Source organism: Carcharhinus amblyrhynchos, chromosome 27 (assembly GCF_965287045.1).
Source record: "Carcharhinus amblyrhynchos chromosome 27, sCarAmb.v2.hapA, whole genome shotgun sequence".
NCBI classification, from domain to species: Eukaryota; Metazoa; Chordata; class Chondrichthyes; order Carcharhiniformes; family Carcharhinidae; genus Carcharhinus; species Carcharhinus amblyrhynchos.
The window spans coordinates 6,629,116-6,645,855 of NC_137350.1; the positions used below are offsets into that span (position 1 = coordinate 6,629,116).

The 16,740-nt window shown below is 45.8% G+C and overlaps 1 protein-coding gene across 1 annotated transcript in view; it reads right to left on the minus strand.

The window, feature by feature from the left end:
- The window catches only part of ace (angiotensin I converting enzyme (peptidyl-dipeptidase A) 1), a 141,046-nt gene that overhangs the window by 33,553 nt on the left and 90,753 nt on the right, over positions 1-16,740 (minus strand). The window contains exon 14 of the mRNA XM_080213541.1: positions 13,557-13,715. Within this exon, the coding sequence (XP_080069667.1) occupies positions 13,557-13,715 (159 nt within the window). The remainder of the gene's footprint in view (positions 1-13,556; positions 13,716-16,740) is intronic.

Here is a 16,740-nt window from a genome sequence, read left to right on the forward strand (position 1 = left end):
GCCATGATCTTACCGAATGGCAGAGCAGGTCAAAGGGTCGTGAGGCCTACTTTTGATCCTAACTCTTATGCTCATATGTTTGTATGCTTCACAGGAACGTGATAAAGCAAAATTGGAGAGCAAACTACATTAGCAGATGCTAGGCTGGATGATCAAGATCTTGGTCAAAGAGGTAGGTTTTCAGGGTAGAAGTGTCACACTGTGGGAGATTACAGAGATAGGAAGGGCCAGAATATGGTGAGACTTGAGAAAAGTACAAATATTTTAAAACTAAATTAGGTTTTTGTGAGCCGATGTCAGTGAGCATTGGGAAGATGAGTGAAGAGAAGAGGAAGGACTTGGGCAGTACAGGTTTGGATGGCTGCAAATTTACGGAGGGTGTTGCAATAATGGATTCTCGAAGTAATGAAGGCATGCATGAAGGTAGATTGGGAGATGGTCATGTTCCAACGATAGTCTCTGCTGTGGCACAAATGATGTTGGCTCAGGGACGACTATGATACCAAAGGTATGAACAGTCCATCAAAGGCTGTTTTGACACAATCAGTAATTCACATCAAATATTAGAACAAAAAAACTTGTTTTTGATGCAAATTACAATCAGGCAAAACGAGCAATTTTTACTGTTAATTCTACATAAAACAATCGGTAATTCAGACCAGAAAACAACATCAATAATTCTTGTCAAATAATAAACAGCACAACTAGTTATTAACACATTACAAATTAGAACTTCAAAATAAAAAGTGGACTATGCAATCAGTAATTCGCTTACAGTATTATGTTCGTAGAATTCCTATATAGGGAGACATTCACTTCATCAAATCTGCACTGACCCTCTGAAAGAACACTCTACTTAGATCCAATCCCCCACCCTATCCCCACAATCCTGCGCATTGATCATGGCCGACCACCTAACCTGCACACTTTTAGACTGTGAGCACCCGGAGGAAACCCACGCAGTCATGGAGAGAATGTGCAAACTCCACACAGATAGTCACCTAAGGCCGGAATTGAACCCCGGTCCCTGGCACTGTGAGGCAGTAGTGCTAACCCACTGCGCCAAATCTGCAGTCCATCGCGTCAAACACAAAAAATCAGTAATTCAAATCAAAAACTGTACAACATAATAAGATTTCCACAATAAAACATTATACAGCACAGCCATTCATATCAAATGTCACATGACACAACCACTCATTAAAGACAAGTGAAAAGAATTCAGCCACTCGGTCCTTGAGCTTTCCTATCCAGTGTGATCATGGCTGATCTGTACCTCAATTCAATGCAGCTGTCTTGGATTCCTTCCTACGACTGATCTCAGATTAAAATTTACTGATTGAACTAGCCTCTGGAAGACTGTTCCACACTGCTACTATTTTTTGAAGAAGCACTTTCTAACTTTTGATGGCATGACCTGGTTTTGATTTTGACGTTATGTTTCCTTGATTAGAACCCTCTACCAAGGCAATTTTTTTTTCCTCTGTCTACAACATCCTAAAAACCTGAATCAAACCATCTCCTTAATCTTCTGTACTCAAGGAAATACAAACCTAGCTCTTGACATCTCTCCTCATGATATAACTCTCGGAACACTGGTGACATTTTGTTTTACTGCGTTGCGCTCTTTCTAAGGCCTATTGACTCCACGTAAGGTGCGTTGCCTGGAATTGTGCACAATATGCCTAATCAGGGCTTTGAAAAGCATTTTCTTAAATGTGATGAAGGTTCTTGCCTCTATTGTCCTTTCAGGCAGTGGGGTCCTCAACCCTCTGGGTGAAAACAAAGTCCTGTAGTTTACTCACAAATTCTTTGATTTTAAAGCAATTCTCCCTGGTTAGTAAGGCTGAGAGAATCAGATCATTCCTCTCCATTCTAATCAAGACCATCACTTGTTTGGCCTTCATTGCGAGAGATTTCGAGTACAGGAGTAGGGATGTGTTGATGCAATTATACAGGGCCTTGGTGAGGCCACACCTAGAGTATTGTGTGCAGTTTTGGTTTCCTTTTCTGAGGAAGGATGTTCTTGCTCTCAAGGGAATGCAGCGAAGGTTTACCAGGCTGAATCCGGGAATGGCAGGACTGATGTAAGAGGAGAGATTGACTAGGTTAGGATTGTTTTCACTGGGATTCAGACGAATGAGTGGGAATCTCATAAAGACTTTTAAAATTCTAACAGGATGAGACAGGCTGGATGCAGGGAGGATATTCCTGATGGTGGGAGGGTCCAGAATCAGGGGGTCACAGTCTGAGGATTCAGGGTAGACCATTTAGGATGGAGATGAGGAGATATTTCTTCACCCAAAGAGCGGTGAGCCTGTGGAATTCATTACCACAGGAAGTAGTTGATGCCAAAACATTGAATGTTTTCAAGAGGCGGCTGGATTTAGCACCTGGGGCGAATGGGATCAAAGGGGAGAAAGCAGGATTAGGCTATTGAGTTGGACGATCGGCCATGATCGTAATGAATGGTGGAGCAGGCTCGAAAGGAAGAATGGCCTCATCCTGCTCCTATCTGCTGTGTTTCTATCTTTATGTACCTTGATTAAATTTTCTTTCAGGAACCCCTATGCTGATGAAAACAACCTCGGCCTACCAGAAAATTAATTTAATGCATAAAGACCTCAGCGAGTGTGGAAAGGGTTGAGGTGTGCCAGTTGTTAGTGTGGCAGGTTGATGCCAGGTGGCTGCTGTAGGATCAGTGATGGGGGTATGGTTGGTATTGGTGGACTGTTGGTTCCATTCCTACTGCCACATGGCTGTTATTCCTTGGCACAGTGTCCTTAGCCACACAGGTTAGTGTGATGGGAGGTGAGCAGCAGGTGGATTGGAAAGGTCCTTGTGTGGCACCAGTTTGTGGTAGAATCATAGAACCCTACAGTGCAGAAAGAGGCCCTTCGGCCCATCGAGTCTGCACCGAACACAATTCCACCCAGGCCCTACATATTAAACCCACTAATCCCTCTAACCTACGCATCCCTGGACACTAAGGGGCAATTTCTTAGCATGGCCAATCAACCTAACCCTCACATCTTTAGACTGATGTAATCTTTCTCCAGGAACTTTCTTGTGACGATCACCCTCCTGATGCGGGGGCCAGGATATTGTTCAGCACAGGGAGCCAGTGGAGTAGAGTTGATTGGTGGGGTAGACAAGGTGGTACACATTTTGAATTGAATTGGGGATCTACAAGTGAATCCCGAATGGAGCTCACGCAGTGACACTGACAGTAACTCATGAATGGAACACAGAGAGATCGAGACAGTAAATAATGAATGGAGTTCACACAGATAAAGAAAATACATGCTAAATAGAATGATGAGAGCATAAGAAATAGGAACAGTGGCAGATGGACTTCATTGCAGATAAATGTGTAGTGGTCCAAATTGGCAGGTCCAATGGGATGAAGGAGTACAATATCAAGGGTAAGACACTTAGCTGTGTTGAGGAGCAGAAGGACCTTGGGGTTCAGGTCCACAGGACTCTTAAATTGGCCTCATAGATGGAGGATGTGGTCAAGAACACATATGGTGTACTAGCCTTCATTAATCGAGGGATTGAGTTTAGGAGTCGGGAGGTAATGCTGCAACTTTATAGGACCCTTGTCAGACCCCACTTGGAGTACTGTGCGCAGTTCTGGTCGCCTCACTACAGGAAAGATGTGGAAGCTATTGAGAGGGTGCAGAGGAGATTTACAAGGATGTTGCCTGGATTGGGTGGCATGCCTTATGAAGATAGGTTGAGGGAGATAGGTCTCTTCTCCCTGGAGAGACGAAGATTGAGAGGCGACCTGATAGAGGTTTATAAAATGTTGAGAGGAATAGATAGGGTGGATTCTCGGAGGCTATTTCCCAGGGCTGAAATGGTCGCTACGAGAGGACACAGGTTTAAGGTGCTGGGGAGCAAGTCCAGAGGAGATGTCAGGGGTAAGTTTTTCACTCAGAGGGTGGTGAGTGAGTGGAATCGGCTGCCGTCGGTGGTGGTGGAGGCGAACTCGCTGGGGTCTTTTAAGAGACTTCTGGATGGGTATGTGGGATTTAATGGGATTGGGGGTTATAGATAGGCCTGGTAGGTATGGATATGATTGGCGCAACTTGTGGGCCGAAGGGTCTGTTTGTGCTGTAGAGTTCTATGTTCTAGGAGTAGGCCATTTGGCCCTTTGAAGCCTGCTCCACCGTTCAACAGGATCATGGCTGACCTGAAATTTCCGGTGTCCACTTGTGGGGATTGGGGCTAGCTGGCTGGGAGAATTGGAAAGGAGCAGGAAAGCTGGTTTGGTGCCTGTTGCCAGACCCGCCGTGACTCTCCTCGGCAGCGCTGCTGGCGTTGGATAGCTTCTCAGCCAGAGAAACCTATTAATATTCAAATACACACATTTAAATACAATTAGCAGGCTTTGGAGTGGTTCGCAAAAGAGGGAGTGAAATCGCAAGCTGTCAGTCAGGTGGTTCTTTTATGTACCCAATGAGTAAAACAAACTCAAATTAACTTAGGGACAAATAAAGAGGGGCAGCCCCCCAAAAAGGGAAGGGGGGATGGCCCGAACAGAAAGCAAAGTCCGAAGGAAACTTAAAACATTAAATCAAAATGTAACTATCGGGGTCTATAACACACACCAGCCCCTGCGGTGCCCAGCGGGCATGGAAAGCTATCAGTTAGGTATGACTCATTCTACTTTGGATCAGGATTAATGGGGTACTGGAGAAGAGTCAACTACAAAGGGAAATCAGAATAAACATGTGTGGTTAGAGGGTGATAGAAACCCCTTGATCTGCCAGCTAAATCTTTTACGAGGGACTGAATGCTGAGCTTGAATATTGGCTTCAAGTGCAAATGGAGAGTGTTTCAATGGTTTCTGCTTGTTAGGAAACGACTTTGAATCAGAGCTGTGCACATACAGTGGGGCTGAATGCACAGCTGGGAAGCAGGACCCCAACACTACACCCACCCCCCACCCCCCCCCCCCCCCCCCACCCCCATCCCAGCTGAAACTGGCATCTCCTCAACCAGAGGACTGCAAAGGGGTTTGCTTACACCTGCAGCATCTGCCAGGGAGAACGGAAACCTCTGCTGCAGAATGGAGTGCTGCAATGATTCATCTTAGTAAGAAGTCTCACTACACCGGGTTAAAGTCCAACAGGTTTATTTGGTAGTAAATGCCACAAGCTTTTGGAACACGCTGTTCCTTCGTCAGGTGAGTGGAGAGAACTCCATCGGATCGGATCGGACTCCATTGAACAAAAATGTAGGAAGCTGGGCCGATCCCCTCCCCACTGTGAGGCTGCAGGTACTGAGACTGGGAAGTGTTCAGCTGGAGCCAGGGAAAACTGTGTGAAGTTTCTGTCAGCCCCTTAGTTATTACGAATTAATAAACCCCTTTTTGTCAGAGTCATATTGAAATGCTTCATTATGACAGACGCAGGCAATGAATCCTGAAGGGAGCTTGTAGACCGAGTGATGGCGAGGCTACTCAAAGGGTGACGCAACGGATGCACGGGGTTACTCCCCCGATCGCAGGTCAGTTAGAAGCATATGATATAGTGAACGAATTATTGTCACCAGTCATTGGAGCACTTCTACATGGTGCCAGGAGATGGCAGTATGGCACACAGTCTTCACCACATCAATCTGTTCCTGTTGATGATAACATTGTGGACAGGACAGCTGGACCAATTTTGTAAAGGAGTGGCGCATATATTGTGGTCCTGGGCTATCGGATAAATCCAAAAAGGTAAAAGCTTACTATTTACGAAATCTAGCTTGCCATCATCAAGTTTGAATAGTTTGTCTTTCAAACTGAGTAGAAAGAAAACAATTAAATTATCCGAAAAGTTTGACAATATTTGCTTTCCTGGTGAAGAATCCAATACTCGACAGGGACACGGTTAACTCTGTAAACCGGAGATCCGATGATCATAAACCACAACCTTGAGAATCTTGGTGAAAAAAAATGTTCATTGGATATCTTGGTCAATACCCCCTGTTGTCCACAGTGATAAGAACATCAGAAATAGGAGCAGGAGTAGGCCATCTAGCCCTTCGAGCCTGCCCCGCCATTCAGTAAGATCATGGCCGATCTGAAGTGGATCAGTTCCACTTACCCGCTTTCTCCCCATAACCCTTAATTCCCTTGTCTATCAGAAATCAGGAAGGCCAACATTCCATTCGCCTTCTTGATCACCTGTGATCGAGTGCGCAAGCTGTTGTTGTGAGAAAGATTTACCACAACAAACAGTCATGAGCATTTGCATGTTAAATGAACAACGTGAAACACAGCAGCAAGGGTTTAGACGGGGAACAGCAGCTTTTGGGGTATAGGGCATGCCCTACCCCGACTGTGGAAGCCACCGCCCTGAGGAACAGAACAGCATGTACTGTTAAGGCAATTGCTGCAATTAGTTTGGCAAGTGGAATCATTTTGCAAAAGGCTTCTGACCAAAACCACAGCTGCCTGCCTTTGCCAACAGCCACCAGTCAGTCCCCCAAGGTAAGGAACATCAGCTAGGTGAACGAACTGAAGCTCAGCCAGAGCATTGAAACCACTGAGTGTCCAACAGCACCGTGACCGTCGAAATCATCACAGGAAAGGGGGAAATTTTCACCATCCCGAATATGAATCGCAAGCAACGCAAAACTGAAGGTGAAGACTGACACTGGAGCAATGTGTAGGAATGTACGGCCCAGCCGAATGCTAGAGGAACGTAACCCGTACGCAGCACCGGTGCCCAATATCCAGATAGAGCTTGTCGTTAATGCCAGACCATCCACACTGGAAGGTGTGGCCACTCTCCGTTGCACACAGGGTAGCTTCACATTTTACACAGTCGACCAGAACATAAGCCCACAGTAAGGTCTCTGGGACAGCATCACACTGGCACTAATCCACCTTGCGCCAGAGGTACAAAGGACAAAGAACAACACAGCATGGGAAACAGGCCCTTCGGCCCAACAAGCCCGCGCCGCCATTTTAACATTGTGAGTTCTCTCTTCCACCCATGACCCTTGTCTACGCTTATGGCACTCCACATTGGAAACCAGATTGAGGGGAGACGAACTTCGGGACAATTCGTTACACCAATCTGTCCAAGAGCACATTTTTGGGATGTGGGAGGAAACCGGAGCACCCGGAGAACATGTTCTGCAATCCCAGGCCCCAGGAACGATAGAGCACAGAAAACCCTTTTCAACTGCAACTCCATTGGAAAGATCCCAGTAATACATTACATGAGTCTAGATGATTCAGTCCCACCAGCTGTTTGTGCTCTGAGAAGAGTATCAAGAGCACACACACACTAACATCTCAATAACACTGGGTGTCCCGACTTAAGTAGGAAAGTTGTAGAATGAGTGATCGCATGATGACATGATCACAGGGCAACTTGGAGGTTCACAGAATGGAAGCATGACATTACCCAGCAGTGTGGGCAGAGTAGAAGGGTTGCTCAGAGAACTGAATAGAATCCACATTCAGTGAATCCTGAATGGAGCTACAGACAGACACACTGTGAATCCTGAATGGAGCCACAGACACACAGTGAATCCTGAATGGAACTCACACACACAGACACACAGTGAATCCTGAATGGAGCTACAGACACACAGTGAATCCTGAATGGAACTCACGCACATAGACACACAGTGAATCCTGAATGGAGCTCACACACACAGACACACAGTGAATCCTGAATGGAACTCACGCACACAGACACACAGTGAATCCTGAATGGAGCTCACGCACACAGACACACAGTGAATCCTGAATGGAGCTCACGCACACAGACACACAGTGAATCCTGAATGGAGCTCACACACACAGACACACAGTGAATCCTGAATGGAACTCACGCACACAGACACACAGTGAATCCTGAATGGAGCTCACGCACACAGACACACAGTGAATCCTGAATGGAGCTCACACACACAGACACACAGTGAATCCTGAATGGAACTCACACACACAGACACACAGTGAATCCTGAATGGAACTCACACACACAGACACACAGTGAATCCTGAATGGAACTCACACACACAGACACACAGTGAATCCTGAATGGAGCTACAGACACACAGACACACAGTGAATCCTGAATGGAGCTACAGACACACAGTGAATCCTGAATGGAACTCACACACACAGACACACAGTGAATCCTGAATGGAGCTCACACACACAGACACACAGTGAATCCTGAATGGAACTCACACACACAGACACACAGTGAATCCTGAATGGAGCTCACACACACAGACACACAGTGAATCCTGAATGGAACTCACACACACAGACACACAGTGAATCCTGAATGGAGCTCACACACACAGACACACAGTGAATCTTGAATGGAGCTCACACACACAGACACACAGTGAATCCTGAATGGAGCTCACACACACAGACACACAGTGAATCCTGAATGGAGCTCACACACACAGACACACAGTGAATCCTGAATAGAGCTCACACACACAGACACACAGTGAATCTTGAATGGAGCTCACACACACAGACACACAGTGAATCCTGAATGGAACTCACACACACAGACACACAGTGAATCCTGAATGGAGCTCACACACACAGACACACAGTGAATCCTGAATGGAACTCACACACACAGACACACAGTGAATCCTGAATGGAGCTCACACACACAGACACACAGTGAATCTTGAATGGAGCTCACACACACAGACACACAGTGAATCTTGAATGGAGCTCACACACACAGACACACAGTGAATCCTGAATGGAACTCACACACACAGACACACAGTGAATCCTGAATGGAACTCACACACACAGACACACAGTGAATCCTGAATGGAACTCACACACACAGACACACAGTGAATCCTGAATGGAACTCACACACACAGACACACAGTGAATCCTGAATGGAACTCACACACACAGACACACAGTGAATCTTGAATGGAGCTCACACACACAGACACACAGTGAATCCTGAATGGAACTCACACACACAGACACACAGTGAATCCTGAATGGAACTCACACACACAGACACACAGTGAATCTTGAATGGAGCTCACACACACAGACACACAGTGAATCCTGAATGGAGCTCACACACACAGACACACAGTGAATCCTGAATGGAGCTCACACACACAGACACACAGTGAATCTTGAATGGAGCTCACACACACAGACACACAGTGAATCCTGAATGGAACTCACACACACAGACACACAGTGAATCCTGAATGGAGCTCACACACACAGACACACAGTGAATCCTGAATGGAGCTCACACACACAGACACACAGTGAATCCTGAATGGAACTCACACACACAGACACACAGTGAATCCTGAATGGAACTCACACACACAGACACACAGTGAATCCTGAATGGAACTCACACACACAGACACACAGTGAATCCTGAATGGAGCTCACACACACAGACACACAGTGAATCCTGAATGGAACTCACACACACAGACACACAGTGAATCCTGAATGGAGCTCACACACACAGACACACAGTGAATCCTGAATGGAACTCACACACACAGACACACAGTGAATCCTGAATGGAGCTCACACACACAGACACACAGTGAATCCTGAATGGAACTCACACACACAGACACACAGTGAATCCTGAATGGAGCTCACACACACAGACACACAGTGAATCCTGAATGGAGCTCACACACACAGACACACAGTGAATCTTGAATGGAGCTCACACACACAGACACACAGTGAATCCTGAATGGAACTCACACACACAGACACACAGTGAATCCTGAATGGAGCTCACACACACAGACACACAGTGAATCCTGAATGGAGCTCACACACACAGACACACAGTGAATCCTGAATGGAACTCACACACACAGACACACAGTGAATCCTGAATAGAGCTCACACACACAGACACACAGTGAATCCTGAATGGAACTCACACACACAGACACACAGTGAATCCTGAATGGAACTCACACACACAGACACACAGTGAATCCTGAATGGAGCTCACACACACAGACACACAGTGAATCCTGAATGGAGCTCACACACACAGACACACTGTGAATCCTGAATGGAGCTCACACACACAGACACACAGTGAATCCTGAATGGAACTCACACACACAGACACACAGTGAATCCTGAATGGAACTCACACACACAGACACACAGTGAATCCTGAATGGAACTCACACACACAGACACACAGTGAATCCTGAATGGAACTCACACACACAGACACACAGTGAATCCTGAATGGAGCTCACACACACAGACACACAGTGAATCCTGAATGGAGCTCACACACACAGACACACAGTGAATCCTGAATGGAACTCACACACACAGACACACAGTGAATCCTGAATGGAGCTCACACACACAGACACACAGTGAATCCTGAATGGAGCTCACACACACAGACACACAGTGAATCCTGAATGGAACTCACACACACAGACACACAGTGAATCCTGAATGGAGCTCACACACACAGACACACAGTGAATCCTGAATGGAGCTCACACACACAGACACACAGTGAATCCTGAATGGAACTCACACACACAGACACACAGTGAATCCTGAATGGAGCTCACACACACAGACACACAGTGAATCCTGAATGGAACTCACACACACAGACACACAGTGAACCCTGAATGGAGCTCACACACACAGACACACAGTGAATTCTGAATGGAGCTCACACACACAGACACACAGTGAATCCTGAATGGAGCTCACACACACAGACACACAGTGAATCCTGAATGGAACTCACACACACAGACACACAGTGAATCCTGAATGGAGCTCACACACACAGACACACAGTGAATCCTGAATGGAGCTCACACACACAGACACACAGTGAATCCTGAATGGAGCTCACACACACAGACACACAGTGAATCCTGAATGGAGCTCACACACACAGACACACAGTGAATCCTGAATGGAGCTCACACACACAGACACACAGTGAATCCTGAATGGAGCTCACACACACAGACACACAGTGAATCCTGAATGGAGCTCACACACACAGACACACAGTGAATCCTGAATGGAGCTCACACACACAGACACACCGTGAATTCTGAATGGAGCTCACACACACAGACACACCGTGAATTCTGAATGGAGCTCACACACACAGACACACAGTGAATCCTGAATGGAACTCACACACACAGACACACAGTGAATCCTGAATGGAGCTCACACACACAGACACACCGTGAATTCTGAATGGAGCTCACACACACAGACACACAGTGAATCCTGAATGGAGCTCACACACACAGACACACAGTGAATCCTGAATGGAGCTCACACACACAGACACACAGTGAATCCTGAATGGAGCTCACACACACAGACACACAGTGAATCCTGAATGGAGCTCACACACACAGACACACAGTGAATCCTGAATGGAGCTCACACACACAGACACACAGTGAATCCTGAATGGAGCTCACACACACAGACACACAGTGAATCCTGAATGGAGCTCACACACACAGACACACAGTGAATCCTGAATGGAGCTCACACACACAGACACACAGTGAATCCTGAATGGAACTCACACACACAGACACACAGTGAATCCTGAATGGAGGGGCTGGAGTCTTCCCGCAGGCTGTCGCACACAGAAACATGGGGGTTGTTCCTTGTCTCAGGATTTCTCCCTTATCCCATCACCTGACGTGGTCTCCTGTCCCTGGGACTGGATTTATGACATCGCTGGTTGAGTCCGTGCGTGGGTCAAACCTCTCGGTGATGAGCCTCACACTGTTTTATGTACTTTCCATAGAATTCCCCCTATCAGCTGGACCTTTTGGCCCAGGGGCACTCACAATCTAATTACACCGGTTGCAAAAGATTTTTCACTTTTGCCGATCTGGGAGTAATCATCGAACAACCGTTGAAAGAAACAGAATCAATAAAGATGGACAGAACATAGAACATGGAACGTAGAATCCTACAGTGTAGAAAGAGGCCCTTCAGCCCATCGAGTCTGCACCAAACACAATCCCACCCAGGCCATATCCCCATATATTACACCCACTAATCCCTCGAACCTACGCATTCCCAGATACTAAGGGGCAATTTCTTAGCGTGGCCAATCGACCTAACCCGCACATCTTTGGACTGTGGGAGGAAACCCACGCAGACACGAGGAGAATGCGCAAACTCCATACAGGCAGTGACCCGAGCCGGGAATCGAACCCAGGACCCTGGAGCCGTGAAGCTGCAGTGCTATTAGTGTCACAAGTAGGCTTACGTTATCACTGCAATGAAATTACCGTGAAAATCCCCTAGTTGCCACACTCTGTCACTTGCTTGGGTAGAATTTAGCAAGGCCAGTGCACCTAACCAGCATGTCTTTTGGACTGAAGGCCCATATATCAAATCTTATGGGATAATCTGAATTAAAAGCCCTGATTTTAAATGTTGATTTAAATAGAAGCAAAGCTAACTGCACATATTAGTCAAGAAGAAAACATATAAACTTCTTTAACTTCTCCTTAAGATCTTATTTGTCCTCATTACAAACCAATACCATAAAAACTGTGTCCACGTAAGACCTGGAGAAAGTTATTGATGGTGTTTTGCACAGGAACGGACTTTTATATCAATCCGTTTATTTTCACGGGATTCATCATCAAAACTTTAACCCTGCGCTCTCCGAGCTGACTGCTCACAAACTATGTGTTGGACATGTTCAGCTGCATGGAGTCTGACTCTGCAGTCATCGCACCACAGGGATCAATGAGATCGAAACCCTTCACTTGCATAACAACTATCTGCTTCATTTGGGTATCAGCAGTAAGATGTCCGATCCATAAATTAGGCTAATCTCTTACTCCATATCAAAGAACAAAGAACAACACAGCACAGGAAACAGGTCCTTTGGCCCAACAAGCCCACGCCGCCCATTTTAACACTCAGTGGGCACCTCATTCCAATCCTTTGTCTACCTACAACTTTTGTCTACATCTTGTGGACTCCACAATAAAGGGGTGCAAATTTAGAGAATTATATGTGCGCCGGATTAAGGGAAGTCTAATTTAGGGACAATTTGTTAACACCAATCAGCCTAAAATGCATGTTTTTGGGGTGTGGGAGGAAACCGGAGCACCCGGGGAGAATGTGCAAACTCCCACAGACACCGACCCCCAAGTCGGAGATCCGACCCGGGTCCCTGTAACTGCACAGCAAACAGTGATAGTCACTGAGCTGTCGTGTTGCCCATCAGTTGGTCCAGTTTAACGCCGTGAAGCACTAGGCAACTCTCGAAGCCACATCCAAGAGCAGCCCTCGCACGACCCACCGTGTGTATGCCCCTTGTTGGCCAACAAGGCGGACCGAATCGCCTGTGGATGCAAAATAAAGATGCAACGGCCTATACAGACATTCATGGTTGTGTCAGGTTTATGTATGAACCCATCGTGTTGCAGACTCTATTATAGTTACGTAACAATGAGCTATCTCCTATATTAACACAATAACCATAAGCTTCACTGACCTCTTTCACTTCTTCTTCTGGAAGAGCTGCCCTTTCAATGTCACTGAGTTTCTTCAGAATCCTCTTGATTTCTGGGCTTTGGAAGTCTGTGGAGTCGAACTTCTGAGCTTCCTTACCATATATCAGCGAGTGGTTGGACATCTTCAGGCTCTTCTCCAGCTAATTAAAGAAAATAATTCATGAGGCGTTTTCCAGTGGTGGCGTTCAGGTGGATGATTTATTTATTTTAAACTTTTGCATGCACACTTACTCACACATTTATATATACCCAGTCAAATACACCCCTATATGCAGACACGTGCTGATTCACAGGCGTGTACAGACATCGCTGATAGTTACATGGCCTTACACTCTGTTGGTGCACACACAGTTAATCTAACCATTGGTGTCATTGTTGTGTACCTCAAAATCTTTTTGCACCCACTGCCAGCTCCTTTTGCTGCTCCTAGTCACACACACACAAGCACACACCTTGGCTCCCTCCTGCCTCTTTCACCGCTAGGTTGCTTGCTCCTTCTCTCCCTCAGCTCCCCCCCCCCTTATTAACCTTTGCTGCTCCCTTTGTTTCTGCTTGCCACTCCCACTGTCCATTCAACGAGCGAGCCAGCAGCAGCAGCAATGTGAGTGGTGAGAAGTCGTGGAGGACGTGAAGAAACAGTGGGGAGGAACCAGGAGAGAAATATCTTTGTTTGTTTGACTGCAGGCAGCAGCCCGGGATGGGGCTCTCAGTGAGGTCACAGACGCTGGTACGGCACCTGCGCATGTGCAGAAAGTAATATCCCTTGTGCTGTGGCAGAGGTAAATGCAGCCAATTGGAATCTAACAGCCAGGAAAGTGGGAGGCGGAGGGGCAATTTCTAGAAACCATATTTTAAGAACATAAGAATATAAGAAATAGGAGCAGGAGTCGGCCATCTAGCCCTTCGAGACTGCCCCGCCATTCAATAAGATCATGGCTGATCAGAAGTGGATCAGTTCCACTTTCCCACTTTCTCCCAATTGTCCCAATTTTGGGACAAAATTAATGGTCACCTGGGCATATGTGGGGTTAATTAAGATCAGGTAGTATGAATTTGTCAAAGGCAAATTGAATGGAGATTTTTGAAAAGGTAATATAGAAGGTCGATGAGTGTAGTGTTGTTGATGTGGTGTCTGTGGACTTCCAAAAGGTATTTGATGTATGCAAAGTTATAGCTACTGGAATGAAATGGACAGTAGCAACATGGATATTGTGATGATACTGTGCCTTTAAGAAATATATTTTAATCATTTTTCTCTGCAGGATGTTTCTGTAGTCCTTGGCAATTTGTTGGTGCCATGTTAGCTGTGGCTGGTGTCCTTTATTGTTGCTGAGGCAGTGTAATTGATATCATGTTGATTTGAATCTGGCCTAACACAGTGTTCTGTGGTTTTGATTGTCCCTTAGGATTGCAGAGTGGAGCTTGTCTGTGGGTGATTGACAGGGCCTGTCATGTGGCTAGGGGCAGCCATGCTTCACAGAAGAATCCCGTTTTTAGTTTCGCTTTCAGTAGTAGCTCCATGTGGAGAGTAGCAACGGTGCTTGTTCACTCTCTCTGGAGTTGGAGTTTCTGTTCTCTGTTTGGTTTTCTTTGGAAATTGCCTGACATTAAATTTACCTCTCTGAAGTTTGGCTGTTTTGAGGATACTTTTCTCTGCAAAAAGCTGGTCCACAGGTGTTACAAAACTGAAGACCCAGCTTCACATGACCATACTTGCTTTTTGTGCTAAGTTTGAAGAAAGGTGTATGGGATGGTGTTTAAATTGGAACAACAGAGATAGCTAGCTGTTAGGAATTATACTGCGCCCTGTTTAAGTCTTGCAGTTGGTAAAAGTTACGCTAAATCTTTTTGTCATGTTTTAACTATTATCCTCAATAAACTTTGTTTGATAAAAACTTCCTAGTGGGTCAGTGGAATCATACCTGGAGTAAAACACCCTATTCTCATCCTAATGTCAAAATCCGATGTAAAACCTAGGGTCGAGGATAACTTCACAAAATACTTTGGAGTTTTTGGTCTTAACAATCTGGGATTGGCCAAATGGCAGGAAATAGAGACTATTAAACACACACAAACACAGACGCACACACATACACACAAATATATTAATGACCTAGACCTTGTTGTACAGGGCACAATTTCAATATTTGCAGATGATACAAAAGTTGAAAATATTGCAGACTGGCAGGAAGACTCTATGGAACCTCAAAAAGACAATTTGGTGACTGGGCAGACAGGTGGCAGAGGAAGTTTAATGCAGCAACATCTGAAGTGATTCATTCTGGAAGAATGATGACAATATAAAATAAAAAGTTCCATTCTAAAGGGGGTGCAGGAGCAGAGGGAGTATAGGTGTATAAATTATTGAAGGTTGCTGCTGAGGGATAAAGCTTACAGAATGGTGGGCTTTATTGAGAGTTACAAAAAGAAGATTCAAGGAGGTTAGGTTAAACATTTATAAAACCTGGTTCATCCTCAGCTGGGGTATTGCACCCCGTTCTGGGTGCCACTATTTAGGAACAATAGGAAGATATTAGGGCTAAGTGAAGGACAGGACTGGCAGCTCAATGTTCCAGGGTACAGATACCATAGGAAAGATAGAAGAGGAGGCAAGAGAGGAGGGGGAGTTGCACTTTTGATTAGGAAAAGCATCACGGCAGTACCGAGAGGGGATTTATCTGAGGGTTTGGCCATGGAGGCTATATGGGTGGAACTGAGAAATAAGAAGGGGGAAATCACTTTGATAGGGTCGTACTATAGACCCCCAAATAATGGCAGGAAATTGAGGAACAAATATGTAAGGAGATTACAGATAGCTCCAAGAAAAATATAGTGGCAATAGTAGGGGATTTTAACTTTCCCAACATTGACTGGGACAGCCATCGTATTAGAGGGTTGGATGGAGAGAAATTTGTTGCGTGTATTCAAGAGGAATTTCTCATTCAGTATGTGGATGGCCCGACTAGAGAGGGGGCAAAACTTGACCTCCACTTGGGAAATAAGGAAGGGCAGGTGATAGAAGTGTTAGTGAGGGATCACTTTGGGACAGTGACCATCATTCTATTAGTTTTAAGATAGCTATGGAGAATGATAGGTCTGGCCCAAAAGTTAAAATTCTAAATTGGGGCAAGGCCAATTTTGATGGTATCAGGCAGAAACTTTCAA